The 15,433-nt window shown below is 35.9% G+C and overlaps 1 protein-coding gene across 1 annotated transcript in view; it reads right to left on the reverse strand.

Moving 5' to 3' along the window:
• Positions 1–15,138, reverse strand: part of LOC126810538 (atrial natriuretic peptide-converting enzyme) — a 63,167-nt gene extending 48,029 nt beyond the window's left edge. Inside the window, exons 1-2 of the mRNA XM_050535664.2 lie at positions 15,033–15,138; positions 1,622–1,874 (exon numbers count right to left, since the gene is read on the reverse strand). Coding sequence (XP_050391621.2) covers positions 1,622–1,874; positions 15,033–15,056 — 277 coding nt within the window. The 5' untranslated portion in view covers positions 15,057–15,138. The remainder of the gene's footprint in view (positions 1–1,621; positions 1,875–15,032) is intronic.
• Between the last annotated feature and the right edge of the window lie 295 nt (positions 15,139–15,433).

Genomic DNA, 15,433 nt, shown 5'->3' on the forward strand with positions numbered 1-15,433 from the left:
AATGTGGTTGTTTTACGTCATTTCCTGTTCAAGTATGCTTCGATTAGTTATTTTGTTGTTTTAGCCAGGAATAGTATTAAACGGAACTGTTTTACAAACTACTCGTATTGATTAATAAATGGTTGCTCTGATAATGCATTGTATTAGTCTTTCAAGGGCTTGTACCGTTATTTTAATATATTTACAATGGGCTTCATTAACCCTTTTTCGTTTAATTTTACATTAAATGGTCGCTGCTGTGTGTTTAGGGATACGCCATTATAATGTATAGTCTTGTTGTTGCTGCATTGATTTCCGTTTATCGAACGTTCGAAACAATAGGCCGATCACTTCCTTTAGTTTAAGGAACAAATTCACGACAGTGTTGTGCACGGGGCAGAGTATTTCTTACTCTATCATATTTTGAGCTGGAAGCAGTCTTTAAATGTTTCTGGTTATTAGAAATATAATTTCAGACAAAAATGGCGTGTATTTGCTCGAGAAAGAGAGAGAGAGAGAAATGGGGTTTAACGTCCACTCGACACAAACTAGGTCATTTCAGGACTGACATATGGTTTAATTTTATTTCAATAATTCGCTTACGCGTAGGGGTCTTTAGCAGTGGGAGGAAACGGGAGGACCCGGAGAAAACCCACGAGGTTGGACAGGCGACCCTACCCCTTGTCTAGTACTACCGGGGATTCGAAACCACGCCAGTTGACTCAATGACAGACTTTATGATACAGCGTGCACACGCTAACCATTCAGCCCCCCCCCCCCCCGAGTTTGCTCGAAGGAATATATCTTTAAATAAGGCCCTCGTATAAAATACAAAGATAAAGGCTCCTGTTCATTTGGCAGTTTGTTGTATAGTGCATTTGGGACTTTACTAGTTTTCATCATAATATATATGCTTTATTTCAACCAAATACTATTTTTTTCCATATATTTACTAAATCTAAAGCCAGCTCTTTCTCGTATAGCTTACATTTATCTATGAAATGATTTCATCTGAAACTATGGCTTCCATAAATCATACGCTTAAACTGTTGAATAATCTTAGTAATAAAAAAAGGATATCTATCAGAGATTTAATTTAACTGATACACTGTTAGATTCAACACAGTCTAGCAATTGTATAAGTATAACATTCTCTTTCGTAGGCAATAATAACAAGAGAGAGAGAGAGAGAGAGAGAGAGAGAGAGAGAGGGGGGGGGGGGCAATTTTAACTCGTGTATACGAAGAATAAAACAAAAACTCTAGAATAAACATTTTTATGGAGATTTCGAATATTCAAATATTTTCCCGCTATAACGAGAGAGAGAGAGAGAGAGAGAGAGAGAGAGAGAGAGAGAGGGGGGGGGTAATTTTGACTCGTGTATAAGAAGAATAAAACATAAGCTCTAGAATAAATATTTTTATGGAGATTTCGAATATTCAAATATTTTCCCGCTATATTTAAATTATTTTTAACATATCTCCCCTAAACATACACGTCAGTTAAAGCTTCCCCACAAAGATATGCCTAATCCTGACAGATATTAGTTGGAATAGCAAATAAAGAATACTATGCATATTTGCATTTTGAAAGAGGGGCGGGGATTAAATACATTATAAAAAATCACAAAATTGTTACTTACCTAGAAAGTGTGCCAGAAGTCCTATAATAATGCCAACAACTATTACTGTGATAATAACAAAAGCTATTATCCATAATCGTTTTTTTCTACTGGATTTAGAAGATTTAAATGTCACCTCGTGTGGCTGTTGTGGAAGTGTGTGCATGTAATCCTTGGCACGTGCATGTGGTTTGGTTTCTTGATTGACAGCTTTACCACCATTGTAGGCTTTGGTGCCATCTTGCTCAACAAACAGTGGATTATCGTAGCATGCCTGAAGAAGAGTAACATGTTCATCACCAACTCGTCGATTCATCACTTTTAAGGGAATTTCCCTGATATCCCGCATAAAATGAGTAGCCATATTATCAGCCTTTTGTTTTAAGTTTATATAAATATTATCATGCACTTATAAAATCGATAGCTTCATCCTTTACACTCACCATTCTAATTCCACAGGATTTTTCAAAAATTAAAACCAAAACTTGTATTCAGTGAATTAAAATTCGTCACACAGAGAGAAATGAAGCAAATGTGGCCAAAATCCATAACAAAATCTAACAATCGAGTTACTTCATTTTGGTAGCTTTGCAAATTACACGGTCCTTGTACAACAACGATCACATACTACAACTCTAACTATATCCATATTCCCAGCGAAATCACAACTTTTTACCAAAATTTACTTCTGGTCACATTGCTTAGTTAACAAACATTTTATTCCACTTTTTAACTAACATTCCAAACGTTCCCACTGATAATCAAACGACAGAACGACGTGCGATCGACGACAGCCCAGGTACAAGTAGCCACATCAAAATTCAATATTCCGCGATACCGATTGACTATTTTGCCAGCAGTAACACCAATAAGTAAAAGCCTGTTGAAAAGTCGATGACTGGCATTGCAGACAACATATTTTTATTTTTGACAGCCGGCTTAATTAGCTTAATGAAAGGATGGTATATGCGTCAAACGATGTTGCTATTTATCCGCCCTCTATCTCTCTGTGTAGAAAGGTGTTAGCTTAATTGCGTGCCTCTTCTGATTAAAGTAAGTATCGTCCATTCATTTTGTTCTAAACTAAGCGTGCAGAATAAAGGATGGCATACATATAGAAACCAGAAATTAAGTCATGAGCAGCTTGGGAAATTCTACTGTTCCATCATTGTGCCAATTAATAATGAAAATATCAATAAATAGTGCAGAAGTAAGATGATATCTATGGTAATGAAGCCTATTGCAATAGCGAAGGTGGCCAAGAAATAATCATTGTCTTATACTATTCATAGAACTAGATTGCCATCATTGGTGAAATGAGTTTATGATGAGATGGATCTAATCACAAGCTTGGTTTAAGTGAGGTTTTATTCATGGTGTCTGATGAATCGAATTCTTTCACTTCAGCTGTTTGTTACTTGCACTTGGCATAAACCAAATTTGTTCGACCCCACGCAATTGCATAAGTCACCAGCGGTCACGTTTCTTTATCTGAATGAATAATAAGTAGTTTAAACGATAAAGGGATATTAGCCATCAAAAGAATGGGAAACAAGCTCGTTTGGGCATTCTGCATTTAGTATGAGATTATTGGTATTCATTTTTCTAGTTCAATATTATAGGATTCAGCTTTTATGTCACAATGTCAGTTTAAACAAAAGCATTGCGGGATTAAAGCTTTCCGTCTGTGAAGCTGAACTTCTTTGGTGTTTTATCCAGTCATTTTCAGTTCACGGTTAATATGAATAACGACAATTAACATAAGCAACAGTTGTTGGTCATTCCGAAAGATTAAAGTAACATTTGAAATCTATTTCGGTTATTAACAAAAGTTTTATATTAAATTGCCAGACTTTTTAGATATAATAGCATATGAATAACGACAATTAACATAAGCAACAGTTGTTGGTCATTCCGAAAGATTAAAGTAACATTTGAAATCTATATCGGTTATTAACAAAAGTTTTACATTAAATTGCCAGACTTTTTAGATATAATAGCATTGATTTCATGCTCAACAGTAATGTGATATTACTTACGCTGTTACTCCGATTTATCCTACAGAAGAATTAATTAGTGTCTGAACGTACATTGTAGATACAGACTTGATATTCGAGGATACTTGTCTACAGCTATATTGGATTCGAGGAAAACACCTAAAATCATATACTTTCAATTCATAGTAAAGGACATAATGAAGGGCAAACATATTTTCAAGTTGCCTCAATCACCTTTTTAATGTATTTTATGTTTAATTTACACTTTCCAAATCTTGTACACCTTGTTACTAAATCTTCCAACGTTTTATATTTCGAATAAGATCTGCCGGCACCCGAAAAAAGTAATGTGGAAGATGTAACAAAAGGCTGGTGTACATTAAAACCCGGTCATTTCATTTACGTGTCTTACAGAGAATCAGAACCATCCAATGATGATACTGCGATAAATATTCTATCATTATGTACGATTCTTCTCTCTCATCACAAAATATCGTCTAGACCGTGTTCAATTACAAGTGATTTAATCTAACATGACTAGACCTGTCTTCGTTCATTCTATACTTTTGCAGAGACTTTAATCTTTTTTTGTTACATTGTTTTACAGAACCATTGATCTTATACAGCCTTCCAATATTCACCGGAAACAAACCGTTTTGAAAATACCTACAATAAAACGAGGGTATGTGCCTGTAAGATCTATGTCATTACATTTAACAAGCAAAGGTCCGTGTCCAGTCCCTTGATCATTTTTCGCAATGTTCTGATCAACATTTAATGGCAGTAAGGAAACATTGATTACTATGATTACACGAAAGCCAGTCTAAATACAAGCTTCGGTGTTTGTATTAGGAAATACATGAGCTGAAGATAAAGTATTGCCTAGGTAAATTATATATTCATATCAAGGATGCAGTGACATGTCTTACAATTTATACTGCCCAGTGTCATAGTAAAGACATATATTTCTATAAAGGTTATTAGCAGTAAATCTTCTGTCTAAATGACGACATATTTGACGACACTGCTTAATGATGCTATCGCTGGGATATTACTCAAGAACAAAAATAACAAAAGTTGGTCACAAATTAACATCTTTTAAGTATGGTAAAAGATGAATCACTGGAAACACCATACTCCACAGTTTATGCTTCTGGATTAAATCTAGTAATGCAATAAATACAGAAGTGACCTTGAAAAGAAATGATAAAGGGGGCGATATGCATGGTGTAAAAGTGGTCAACGTAGAGGTGAAAAGCCTTCATTAATATGGTTAAGCAAGATTGCAAAAAATGTTTTATAACAATCTTAATCTTTTTTGGGGCATTTAGTAAAAGCCCAACTCACAGGCTTCTAAATAAAAATAGCCCTACACTCTTAAACCCGATTGACACACACGTTTACACAGGTTAAATAAAAGAACAGCTAACTGGTTTACTAAATGATAATTGAAAAAAAAAAATGATAATTAAAAAATTAGTCCATTATTGAGTGGAATATAATGGATATTTTATAACATATTTTTATAACACATAAAACTCGGAATTTTTTTTATATTACGATACTAACCTGTCTTTAAAACTTATAGACAATACTGCAAATATTTATGAATCTAAATGCTTGAGAATAAGCCATGCACACCATAATTAGCTTTAGACACATTATGGCCTTGAAATTCAAATCCGTATTTGTGAAGGACCCCATTTGGCATAAAAGGTGTTGGATCAGTGCCCATCGGAAGTCCAATTATCTGTTGAATGATTTTATTTCTGGCTGATAATTTAGCATCAGCTGGTGCAATATGTTTTTAACTGATCACTGTTGAAAATTGATGTAAAGTTGGCTCTAAGATTTTTTATCCATTAAGCTCCAGAGGCGTCTTTAAAAACCTACACACTAATTCAGATTAATATGAAAACGTTATCTTAGCCATGTGTGAACGGTCTGGACGTTTAAATTCTAAAAAGTAAACCACAGCCACTTGATATGCGATATAAAACGCATGGTTTGCAAACCAAAATGGCCAGCAACACAACCAAACAAAAAGTCGGTTTAGTTAGTTTCATAAACCGATTGAAAGGAAACTAAAACCGACTAATTAGACAGTTTGTCCATTTTGTTTAAATCCAAAACTAGTTTTCTTTCAATGAAATCGCTATAAGAAGGATATTGTAAATGTCAATTACAAGACAATAGAAGGGTACACGTATATCGCTACATCTAGTCAGAAATGTGGACATTAACTTAGAAAAAGCTATCTGTTACGACCAACAAACTGTCGCATAATGTTAATGTTAACTTGGTTCTAATAACCACATGTCAATCACAAACTCTGAAGGTGGTTAATTAAAATTGAAACTATGTTTAAATTATGTGCCAAAACAGATGTATAATTAAATTGGCTTGTGCTAGTTTAAATGTTTGTTCGCTACCACAAATAATCAAAGAAGCTTGGGGGTTGTTTCGACCCGACTATTCTTCCCTGTTCACAGAATTAACTGATCCTACATTTTTTCCTCTTTTTTTTTTAAAAAAAGGGAGATGTTTATCGAAGATCAATAAGATTGTTCTAATTGATCGACAATCTGTCACACTGAGTTCCTTTAAACCTGTGATGAACGAAGAGCATTACTAAAGCTAATCAATGGCGCTACCATTCAATACATATAGGCCTTCAATAATACGATACTGTCACGTGCTAGGAAAAAAAACGACTTAATGTCATCTATAGCAATGGATGACAAGTCAGATGAAATCAACCAGTTGACATTATCACTGTGGTTTTATCCCTCGTTTAATTTTATGTTGCTGTTTATTGAATTTGCTATAAGATCTTATAGTAAATCACATTAACTGGATTTCGGCATTGAAGGGGAAACAAAGAGGTACAAACACACACGCAGATGTGCCTGTTACTTTTTCTTTCCGGATAGGATATTATAACACGGTCTAGCAGGGTGACTACAGACCCAATCTCGCTGCTCTCAAATTAGAAATAATATAATTAAAGATCCATTATATAGATGCTAAATCTTCCTATTAAGGCTTCAAATGTTATATACATAATTAATTAGACGTAATCATAATCTAGACTATCGCGCGGATGGTTGTGATTTTGCACGTATTGCAACACGAACATTTAATAATTTAATTTAAAAATAGATAATCAAGACTATGTCTATTATCGTAACAACGGTAGCAATGGAAATCGAGACTACACCATTCTACACCATAATTTCGCCCAGATTGAAGTAATTTGACTGAAATTTTCAATACATTTTCTTCATTATCTATTTTTAAACTATTATAGAGAGAACAGTCAGCTCTTTATTTAATAATTTAATTTAAAAATAGATAATCAAGACTATGTCTATTATCGTAACAACGGTAGCAATGGAAATCGAGACTACACCATTCTACACCATAATTTCGCCCAGATTGAAGTAATTTGACTGAAATTTTCAATACATTTTCTTCATTATCTATTTTTAAACTATTATAGAGAGAACAGTCAGCTCTTTATCTAACTCTGACATAATACAACTTTAAAGGTCTGGAAAGGTATGCACTTATAATTAGTCTCCAACTAGATAATTAGCATCATTGATACGGTAAACAAAATCAATAGTTATTCATGTTTGACTCTCATTGTATCCATTATGCTTTTCGAAATTGACTGGTACATAAACAGCATTGTTATACGTCAAACAAATAGGCAATGGCATCACAATAAAACATCGTGACATAAAAAGAAGTAAGGTACCAGGCTTAGGCATCAACGCCTCCCGCAAATATTTCATTAACTAACAGTAATGTTCTTTGTCCTTAGAGAATCAGGGCTCCAGTAAACTTTACAGTTTGTAGCTTTTATCAAAACATAAAATTTCCAAATGTCGGGGGGGGGGGGGTCCGAATGGTTAGCACGTGCGCGATGTATCATAAGGTCTGTCACTGAGTCATAAGGTCTCCCTTCGCCGATAGCACCTGGGTGTCTTTACCGCCCATAGCATTCAGCATAACCTGTCCCGCTGAGTTTACTGCAGCGTCAGAAGAAACAGTAGTTGCCCGGTCATAGCCATTCAAAAAATGTTGGCAATACATAATGCCGCAGAATCCAGCGAATGGCAAAAGTAATACCCGACACCTTAAATCTGAAATACAGACAGTTTGGGTCCAAAAGAAATCAAACCTCGTTTTCGTCAACCCGATTTAATTTTGCTTAGATCTGCAATACAAGTAGTTTGGGTCATATAGAAATCAAACCCAAATTTTCTTAAACCCGAATTAATTTTGCTTTGCAGAAGCTGTCCATCTGGTCATTCGCACGTTTATAATTCATTTAATGTTGAAGAACGGGTCATTTTACAGATTTGATTTTTATTTTATCAAAAACAACTTGGAACACATAAAGGATCTCGTAAATATGTTGTTTATGTCTCGATCAAGCACATTTGTAAATCTGTAAAATAAATTAAAATGCCAATAAAACAAGACAAACTGACTGGTGCGTGAACCGACGACAACTATATTGCTTGTGTGATTGAAATGAAACGGTTAGAACCCAGCTTATCACGGAACACTCGTGATTAACTTTTCCAATAAAAAAGAAAGTTGACGCAATAAGAAAAATCAAGCACCAATAGACCACATTGTGTGGGTGAGAATTATCCATAGCATAATAGATAAGAGCTACACAGGGGACTCTTCGTAGGTAGAATATAAATAATATAAATTGAGATCTCAATTTGTGGAATCGCTTGATTGTTAGCATTTATTACGTAAGCTTTTGTAGCTTCTCCCCAGATGACCCTCAACTCAACAATGTCTGGCTGGGCATTGTTTCTACATTGTCGAATAAATGCGGATTGAAAGATATCCTGGTGATACGTGTTTTAAAAATATAGAAACAATAATGTATACATATTTTCAATTATTCATTAATTTAACATAAAACCAGCGGTTGCCAGGCAAGATACACCCACAAAAACGCGATTTTTTGTACAATCAGGGGCTATAATCAATATATTCACACGTTTTGGTTTTTTGGTTTTTTTTTTGTAAATCGGATAACAATTGTGACCTCTAGAAGAACCACAAGCTAAAAACGCGAGTTTTCGTACAATCAAGGGCCATAATTCAGGGACCATGATCTGTGGGCTATTAACATGTATTTCAAGTTTCATCAAAATCTGATCAAAACTGTGACCTCAAGAGGGTCCACAACCTTGTAATCGAAGCAATGCGGATGTCTGGTTTCCGGAACTTGCTAAGGTTAAACTTTTAGATATTTTATCGGGGGTTGATACACTGTTGTAAATAGCAGGGGCAGATCAAGTTCGTTTTTCGTGAATTTTTCCAGATATTAGACTGAAATTTAGAATACTATTTTACATAGTATACAGTTACAGACCAATTCAGTGAAAATTCAGTTTTACAGAACTTACACGTATTCAGATTATATTCACAGAAATGTATTCGCAGTATCAGGCACTTAGAAATACATGCGTTGTAAAATTTGTAGGGGTAGTAAGGGGGGGGGGGTATGTATCGACTCAACCATATTCTCCGATGCCTGTTAATTCTGCCTAGTATTTGTAGAGTGTTATTGTGCATTGTATTCGTAAGTCTTCAATCACTGAAGAATATTCTCGCAAATACTCTAAAGTGCCCTTTATCTAAGGTGTAAATTTTAATTTAATGGGCTGCCCATTCAACATACCGGAGTAGAAGAATGTTTCACTCTTCTCAATCTAAAACTTCTACCTACATACCCATAAATTCACTTTCTGATCTTGATCAGCTATTTGCAATTTGCTAATAAAAAACGCGTTTAGTATTATTTTGTCTTGATTTTGGGATCCTTGAGGAGAATCGCCTATTGGCTTATTTCCAACCTTTTATTTAGCGTTTTGTTAGCTTTGCCAGAGATTTGCTATTGGCGCATTAATTAGCAATTACTGGTGGTAGTAGAGTGTTTATACCACAAAGCCTAACGGAAATTAACTGAACGAGTTTGACCATGGAAACTTGGGGATACTTAATAGTAAGGCAGCATACTAGTAAACATGTAAATATCAGCAAGAGATATCCCTTTTAAAATCATTAAGGTTCACAAAAATATAAATCCCCCCCCCCCCCTTCGATTCTAGACCTCTTCATTCAATTAATGTGATTCATTTCGAGAGATGACACTAAACAAATTTTCTTCACTGTGAACTTCACGTTGCACTGACCAACGTCAACGGACTAACTGCGCCAAACACGTGTCACATGACCGATTTGCATAATTAACTTTCTTTAAGAAATATAAAAAAATAGCTATTTTGAAGACTGCGAAAATACCCTCTACAAAAGATCCATTTGGTTGTCTAGGATGCATGTTGCGAAAACGATAAATACATACCAAATCCTAAAACTGTCGTTTCGTATAATCTTTCAATAAGTTACATAGAAATAGTAAACTAGTTAACAGAGCATAAATATCGATAATAAAAATTTAGCTACATATTTGAGAGAGTAAAAAAAGCCACATCTCTAGTCATATGGTATAGCAAATAGTACGTATTTCGTGGAGCCATCTCTGCAAGGGTGGCTCACTGACTATTTAATAAATACTACATTATGTTGCCTAATAGGAGAGAGGGATATTCATGAAGTTTAGCGTCCTACTTTTCGGCTCCGATCAGGCGAATGAAGACGGGCTATACCCCATGCAGTGCGTAAATGAGGGGGGAATATCCCGATGAAATTTCTCGGCCAACGCCAGGATCGAACATTGGACCAGCACAATTTTGGGCTCGATGCAGCTTGTCAAATAAGTTACAAAAAAAACCCACAGCACAACTGAGACTAAACCATGGTTTGTTGACAAGTATTGTGTGTGGAAGACAACCACATACTCCCACTGAACCATGGTTTGTTGACAAGTATTGTGGTGTATGGAAGATGACCACATACTCCCACATAAAATGACAATTCACTTTTAGGGTTTGTTAGAAATAAATCGAAGACAGACAGATATACTCTATATGTTTATAAAACGAATGGCTTAGGAAAATAAGTCTTTCCATGATCACTTCCTTCCATCGCCGATAAAAATACAACACCACACTATTAAAGAAAAATTTATATGTGCCTATCAACAGAATCTGACCAGCAGTGGGTCATAATTAGAATAAATATTGCCTACAACAGGGATCGAGCGGAAAGCTAGAAATCTGAACTAATATCTATTATGAAATGTCTCTTTGAAATATATAGCCATAATTCGTCAAATTGGGCTTTCCTCAATTCTCCAACATATGCAATCATATCAAAGTTATCAATATGGAAATTTTGTTGATTGGAAATTAATCTATTTGGGCGAAGCGACGTCTTAAAAGCGACATGGTAATCCCCAAACCGTCTCATCTGTCATATTGGATGATATCTGCCAGTATATGTGATTTTTTTTCAAAATCACAGCTAAAAGCAATATCTTAGACTCAGAGAAAAAGAACAGATGGACAAAAAAAAAACATGTCAAAAGTTTGAGGAATTAAGAAGGAGTTAAAATCGGTAACTGATATGGCAGAGGCAGTAATTACAGAAGAACAAGCCGAACATGGTATCGCCATTGATTGATTATGGTGTTAGGTCTCTTGTTGAAGAACGTAATAAAAATTCGGACTCTAGTATATTGGATTGTATGACCCAGTGTTTGATTTAAACCAAACCTGTCAAACAACTTTTAGATTTCCAATAACCAACCCAGGCTTCAGTGAAGTTATATTAAAATGGATGATATAATAATTTATCCTGCACGGCGACAGTCCAACAATGGAATATCACTTGTCAACCTGGGGGAGTGAAATCCTTCAAATATTTTATTCGTCTGATTTGCAGCAGGCTGATGTTGTTGCTCATGTTCATTGAGTCAGCTAGCGTGGTTTCGAATCCCCGGTTGTACATGACAAGGAGTAGGGTTGCCTGTCCAGGCTCGTGGGTTTTCTCCGGGTCCTTCGGTTTCCTCCAACTGCTAAAGACCCCTACACACAAGCGAATTATTGAAATAAAACCATTTCTCTCTCTCTCTCTCTCTCTCTGTTACTCGTGTTATTTTTGCATCTTATATTTACTTTCGTTTAAACAATATATTTCCCCATAATAATATACTGAATTGAATTGAACAAAAACAATTTTTGTTACGCAATGGGATAACTAACACTTTTTATCACTTCACGTATGAATTATTTACGCTAACAATTTTTGTTTTAATTTGGCATATTCACTTAACACGTGTATTGTGGGGGTTCACCTTCAAATCATTTTGCGACACCTTCGGTTAAAAAGCATTTTTCAGGCGACTAGAAAACCGACAACATACGTTAATCAACCAATCCAAACTAAAGGTTATACTTCATACTTGGTATTTCTGATTTTTTTTTTATCCATGCCTAAGTGACCATCATGCCATACTTTTTAAAATAACTTTCGTGGAATTTTTCACACGATTTATCTACTAGATTTGCAAAGAAGACCCAACCAGTCAACGCTGAAACGTTCTCAACACATCGCTGGAACTAATTTCCAGTCATCGCTTAAAATGCGCTTATACGACAATGCACTTATCGATTTATACAAAAGAGAACTAAAACATATATACCATCAATTATAGGTGGGCTCCTAGACATGTTTCTTTGTGAATATTAACCTCTAACTCAATATTATCCATAATGCTAGAATTTAAAACTGTGATTTATGAAGACGTGTGACTGTGTTGGAATTACAAACTTAATTAATCCAACGTATCATTGACAAGCTACATAGTATCTGTGCTGGCCATTTACTTAAAATGAAAGTGTAGTGGACAGCAATACATACAATTCCGTGGTAAATAAACAACTCCATATATGATGACATTGTGTTGTAAAAATCCTTATAAAAAGTTATATCCTGTTCGTATCCACCTTCCCTAATTGTTTGATGCTATATAACACAAAGTATACTGACGGTAAAGCAGACTTGGAATAGAGTTCCTTCTGCCTTGTGTCTATTTCATGTTCTTAATAAAGCTCCTATCATTATGCTGATCTTCTGGTATCTGTAGCATTACAGACGGGCACACGTCATGCAACGGCTATGGGTGATATTTAGGACAGTGACCTGTCTGCTTACACTTCATCCAGTTGCAACTGTTAATTAGATGATGTTGCTTGGCAGGCCTTCCGTCCTGCACCACTGACAAGCGGAACTCTTGCTAGAAAATGCGGAGGAAATTCTCAGTCAACATTGTCTTATAAGGGAGCCGAATCTAGTAAAAGTAAAGATTGCGAAACCGAAATGCTTAGTGTCTGTATACTGTCACTCCAATAAACTAAAATACCCCCTATAGTATTACATATGGTTAAGTCCTGAAGATCTGAACATGGACATAAATATAGTTAGCAACAACCAACAACTAAAAGATCTACGCGTAAAGGCAAGACAACAGTGAGGCCGGTGTCCCCCACCGAAATCCCCAAAAATATAGATGACACATATTGATTAATTGCACATTTATCTTTTTCAGAAGTATTGAGCAATCAAACTGATTATCTATAATTAGTTTAAGCATAAAATGTTTAAGATCGAAGATTTGAAGTACCTGGTAGTGAAATTTCATCACTCTTTATCAGTTAGAATCAAAGTTATCTGGTCACAAAGCATAGACACATAGACAAATCCATTTTAATAGTCCCCTGCTTTCTTCGAAATTTGGAGGACAAAAAACAAATATCAAAGGGGACTAGTACTGATATACCTTACATCAGTGGCCTCATTGCGTGGAGAAAATGATCTATGGGTGAGGTGCAGGAGTAGTGAATCAAACTTGTTTCGTTTTCTAGTAATGTCACGTATACTTCACCACGATGGGAGCCCAACGAAACCAGTTGGTTCAAGGCCTCAGAGCTAATACGGGGCAAAATGCGAAATTGTGATTATGGTTGCAAACTGCGAACGTTTTAAATATCGAAACCGGAATCAGAGAAAATTTGATGCGAGACACAACAATCAGTCGGCCGCCAGCAGCACTAATGGGTTCATTATCCCAGTGAGGCTCACAAACGAAGAAAAAAAGGAGGAATTCTCGATGGAGCATGTAATTGAGCGCGATTCGGTTTTAGTATCTCATGATCTGTTTGGAAAAAGGGAAGGGCAACAGGAGAAAAGGGCACAATGTCATTGTCATTGAGACAATGGGAATATGATGACATGACGCAGGCATTTCATGAGGATTTGAGGTACCTCTTTCGAAATTCGAGTGCAATTTTTCACAAATCCCATTCTATGCCGACCTCGATATCGATTATCCAATCAGACTGTTGCAGCCGCTTCGCAAATAATATCGATGCTCTAAAAATGTCGCACAAGTCAAATTAGTGTTTTATTCGGGTACTTTATTTGGCCAACTAGATGATATATTATGTTTGGGTTTTTTTTCACGTAACCCGTCAGTCCGAAAAGTCAGTTCAGTCTGATTAAAATAGAGATGTAAATTTCTTTTCACCTTTTGTGTCAAAATGTTGTCGGGGTCCGACATCCCCTCACCCCCATCTACGAATAACAAACTTGCTGTGATATTAATACAAAGAAAATGTAGTTATATCATAGGTTGTGAACTGCACGGTTCGCCAATTTCCCTGACGAGCCTATATTTTTCCCAAATGACTCATCATAACAGTGTGCACTAGTTTAAAAAAAAATAAATATAGGCTCAACAAAAACATACTGCATCCAGTTACAATGTTATTGACCTTCTAGTGCAGCGTCATGGTATTCTCCCAAAACATAGACACTCGTATCTTAAAACAACTATATTTATGACTGGGCTAACGAAGACGGGCATGCGCCAGTGTGTTATGAGGGAAATTTTGCTCGGATAGTGGCACTACGGCCTACTCTTATATCGAATTCCAACTATATCAAGGGATCTTTTACATGCACGCCATGTGTACACGAGACCTCGTTTTTGTCCCATCCTAACGACTAGACAGTTGTCATTGTCAATACCCCTGCCCCGCACCACTGTCAAGGGTAAATCCCGAGGAACTATCTAGCCCAACAACTGAATCGAACCCGACCCCCAGGCTAGCGAGCCAGCGTCTTACACACTGAGTCATCGTGGTCCCCTTATGATTGGGTACATATATTGAGATGCTGTTACCTTTGCTAAATAGAACAGTGTAACATATATATATAAGATTAATCATTTATTTATATGGTTGACAAGTATATATATGGACATATTAACTATTCACACAAGTTCAAGTCTGATTTACGTATAGAATAAAGTATATAGTCGTCGCCACCATTCAAACCATTTACTGATTTCACATATTATGACGAAGGAGAAATTAACAAGTAATCGAAAACTTAGCTTAAACTTTAAAACCAATACCATTAAGTTTACTTACTGTAGGTTTTTTCTCGTCGCCCATTGCTAATTCCGTCGATATTATTAACCTTCACAAATTCAAAACGTACCTTAGACAGGTATATGTTTATCGATACACCTCGCTGATTTTAGGGGGTAAAATGCGTGTATGAGGGTTATTGGCCTTGTGCACATTCTGTACTGTTCGCGATAAGCTCGTCATTATTAGCAGTTATGTATTTGTTTATCGATACACCTCGCTGATTTTAGGGAATAAAGTAGGTGCGTTATTGGCCTGGTCTGCAATCTGTACTGATTAGTAGAGTAACCAAGGCTTGCATCGCCCCAACCATTCCCACCTGACCCTCTTATGCCAAGTAGTGAATCTAACACTTCTACATGAGATTCTGCAATCTAAATAAAATACAGATCTAAATTTCC

Source organism: Patella vulgata, chromosome 2, assembly GCF_932274485.2.
Source record: "Patella vulgata chromosome 2, xgPatVulg1.2, whole genome shotgun sequence".
In the NCBI taxonomy this organism is placed as follows: domain Eukaryota; kingdom Metazoa; phylum Mollusca; class Gastropoda; family Patellidae; genus Patella; species Patella vulgata.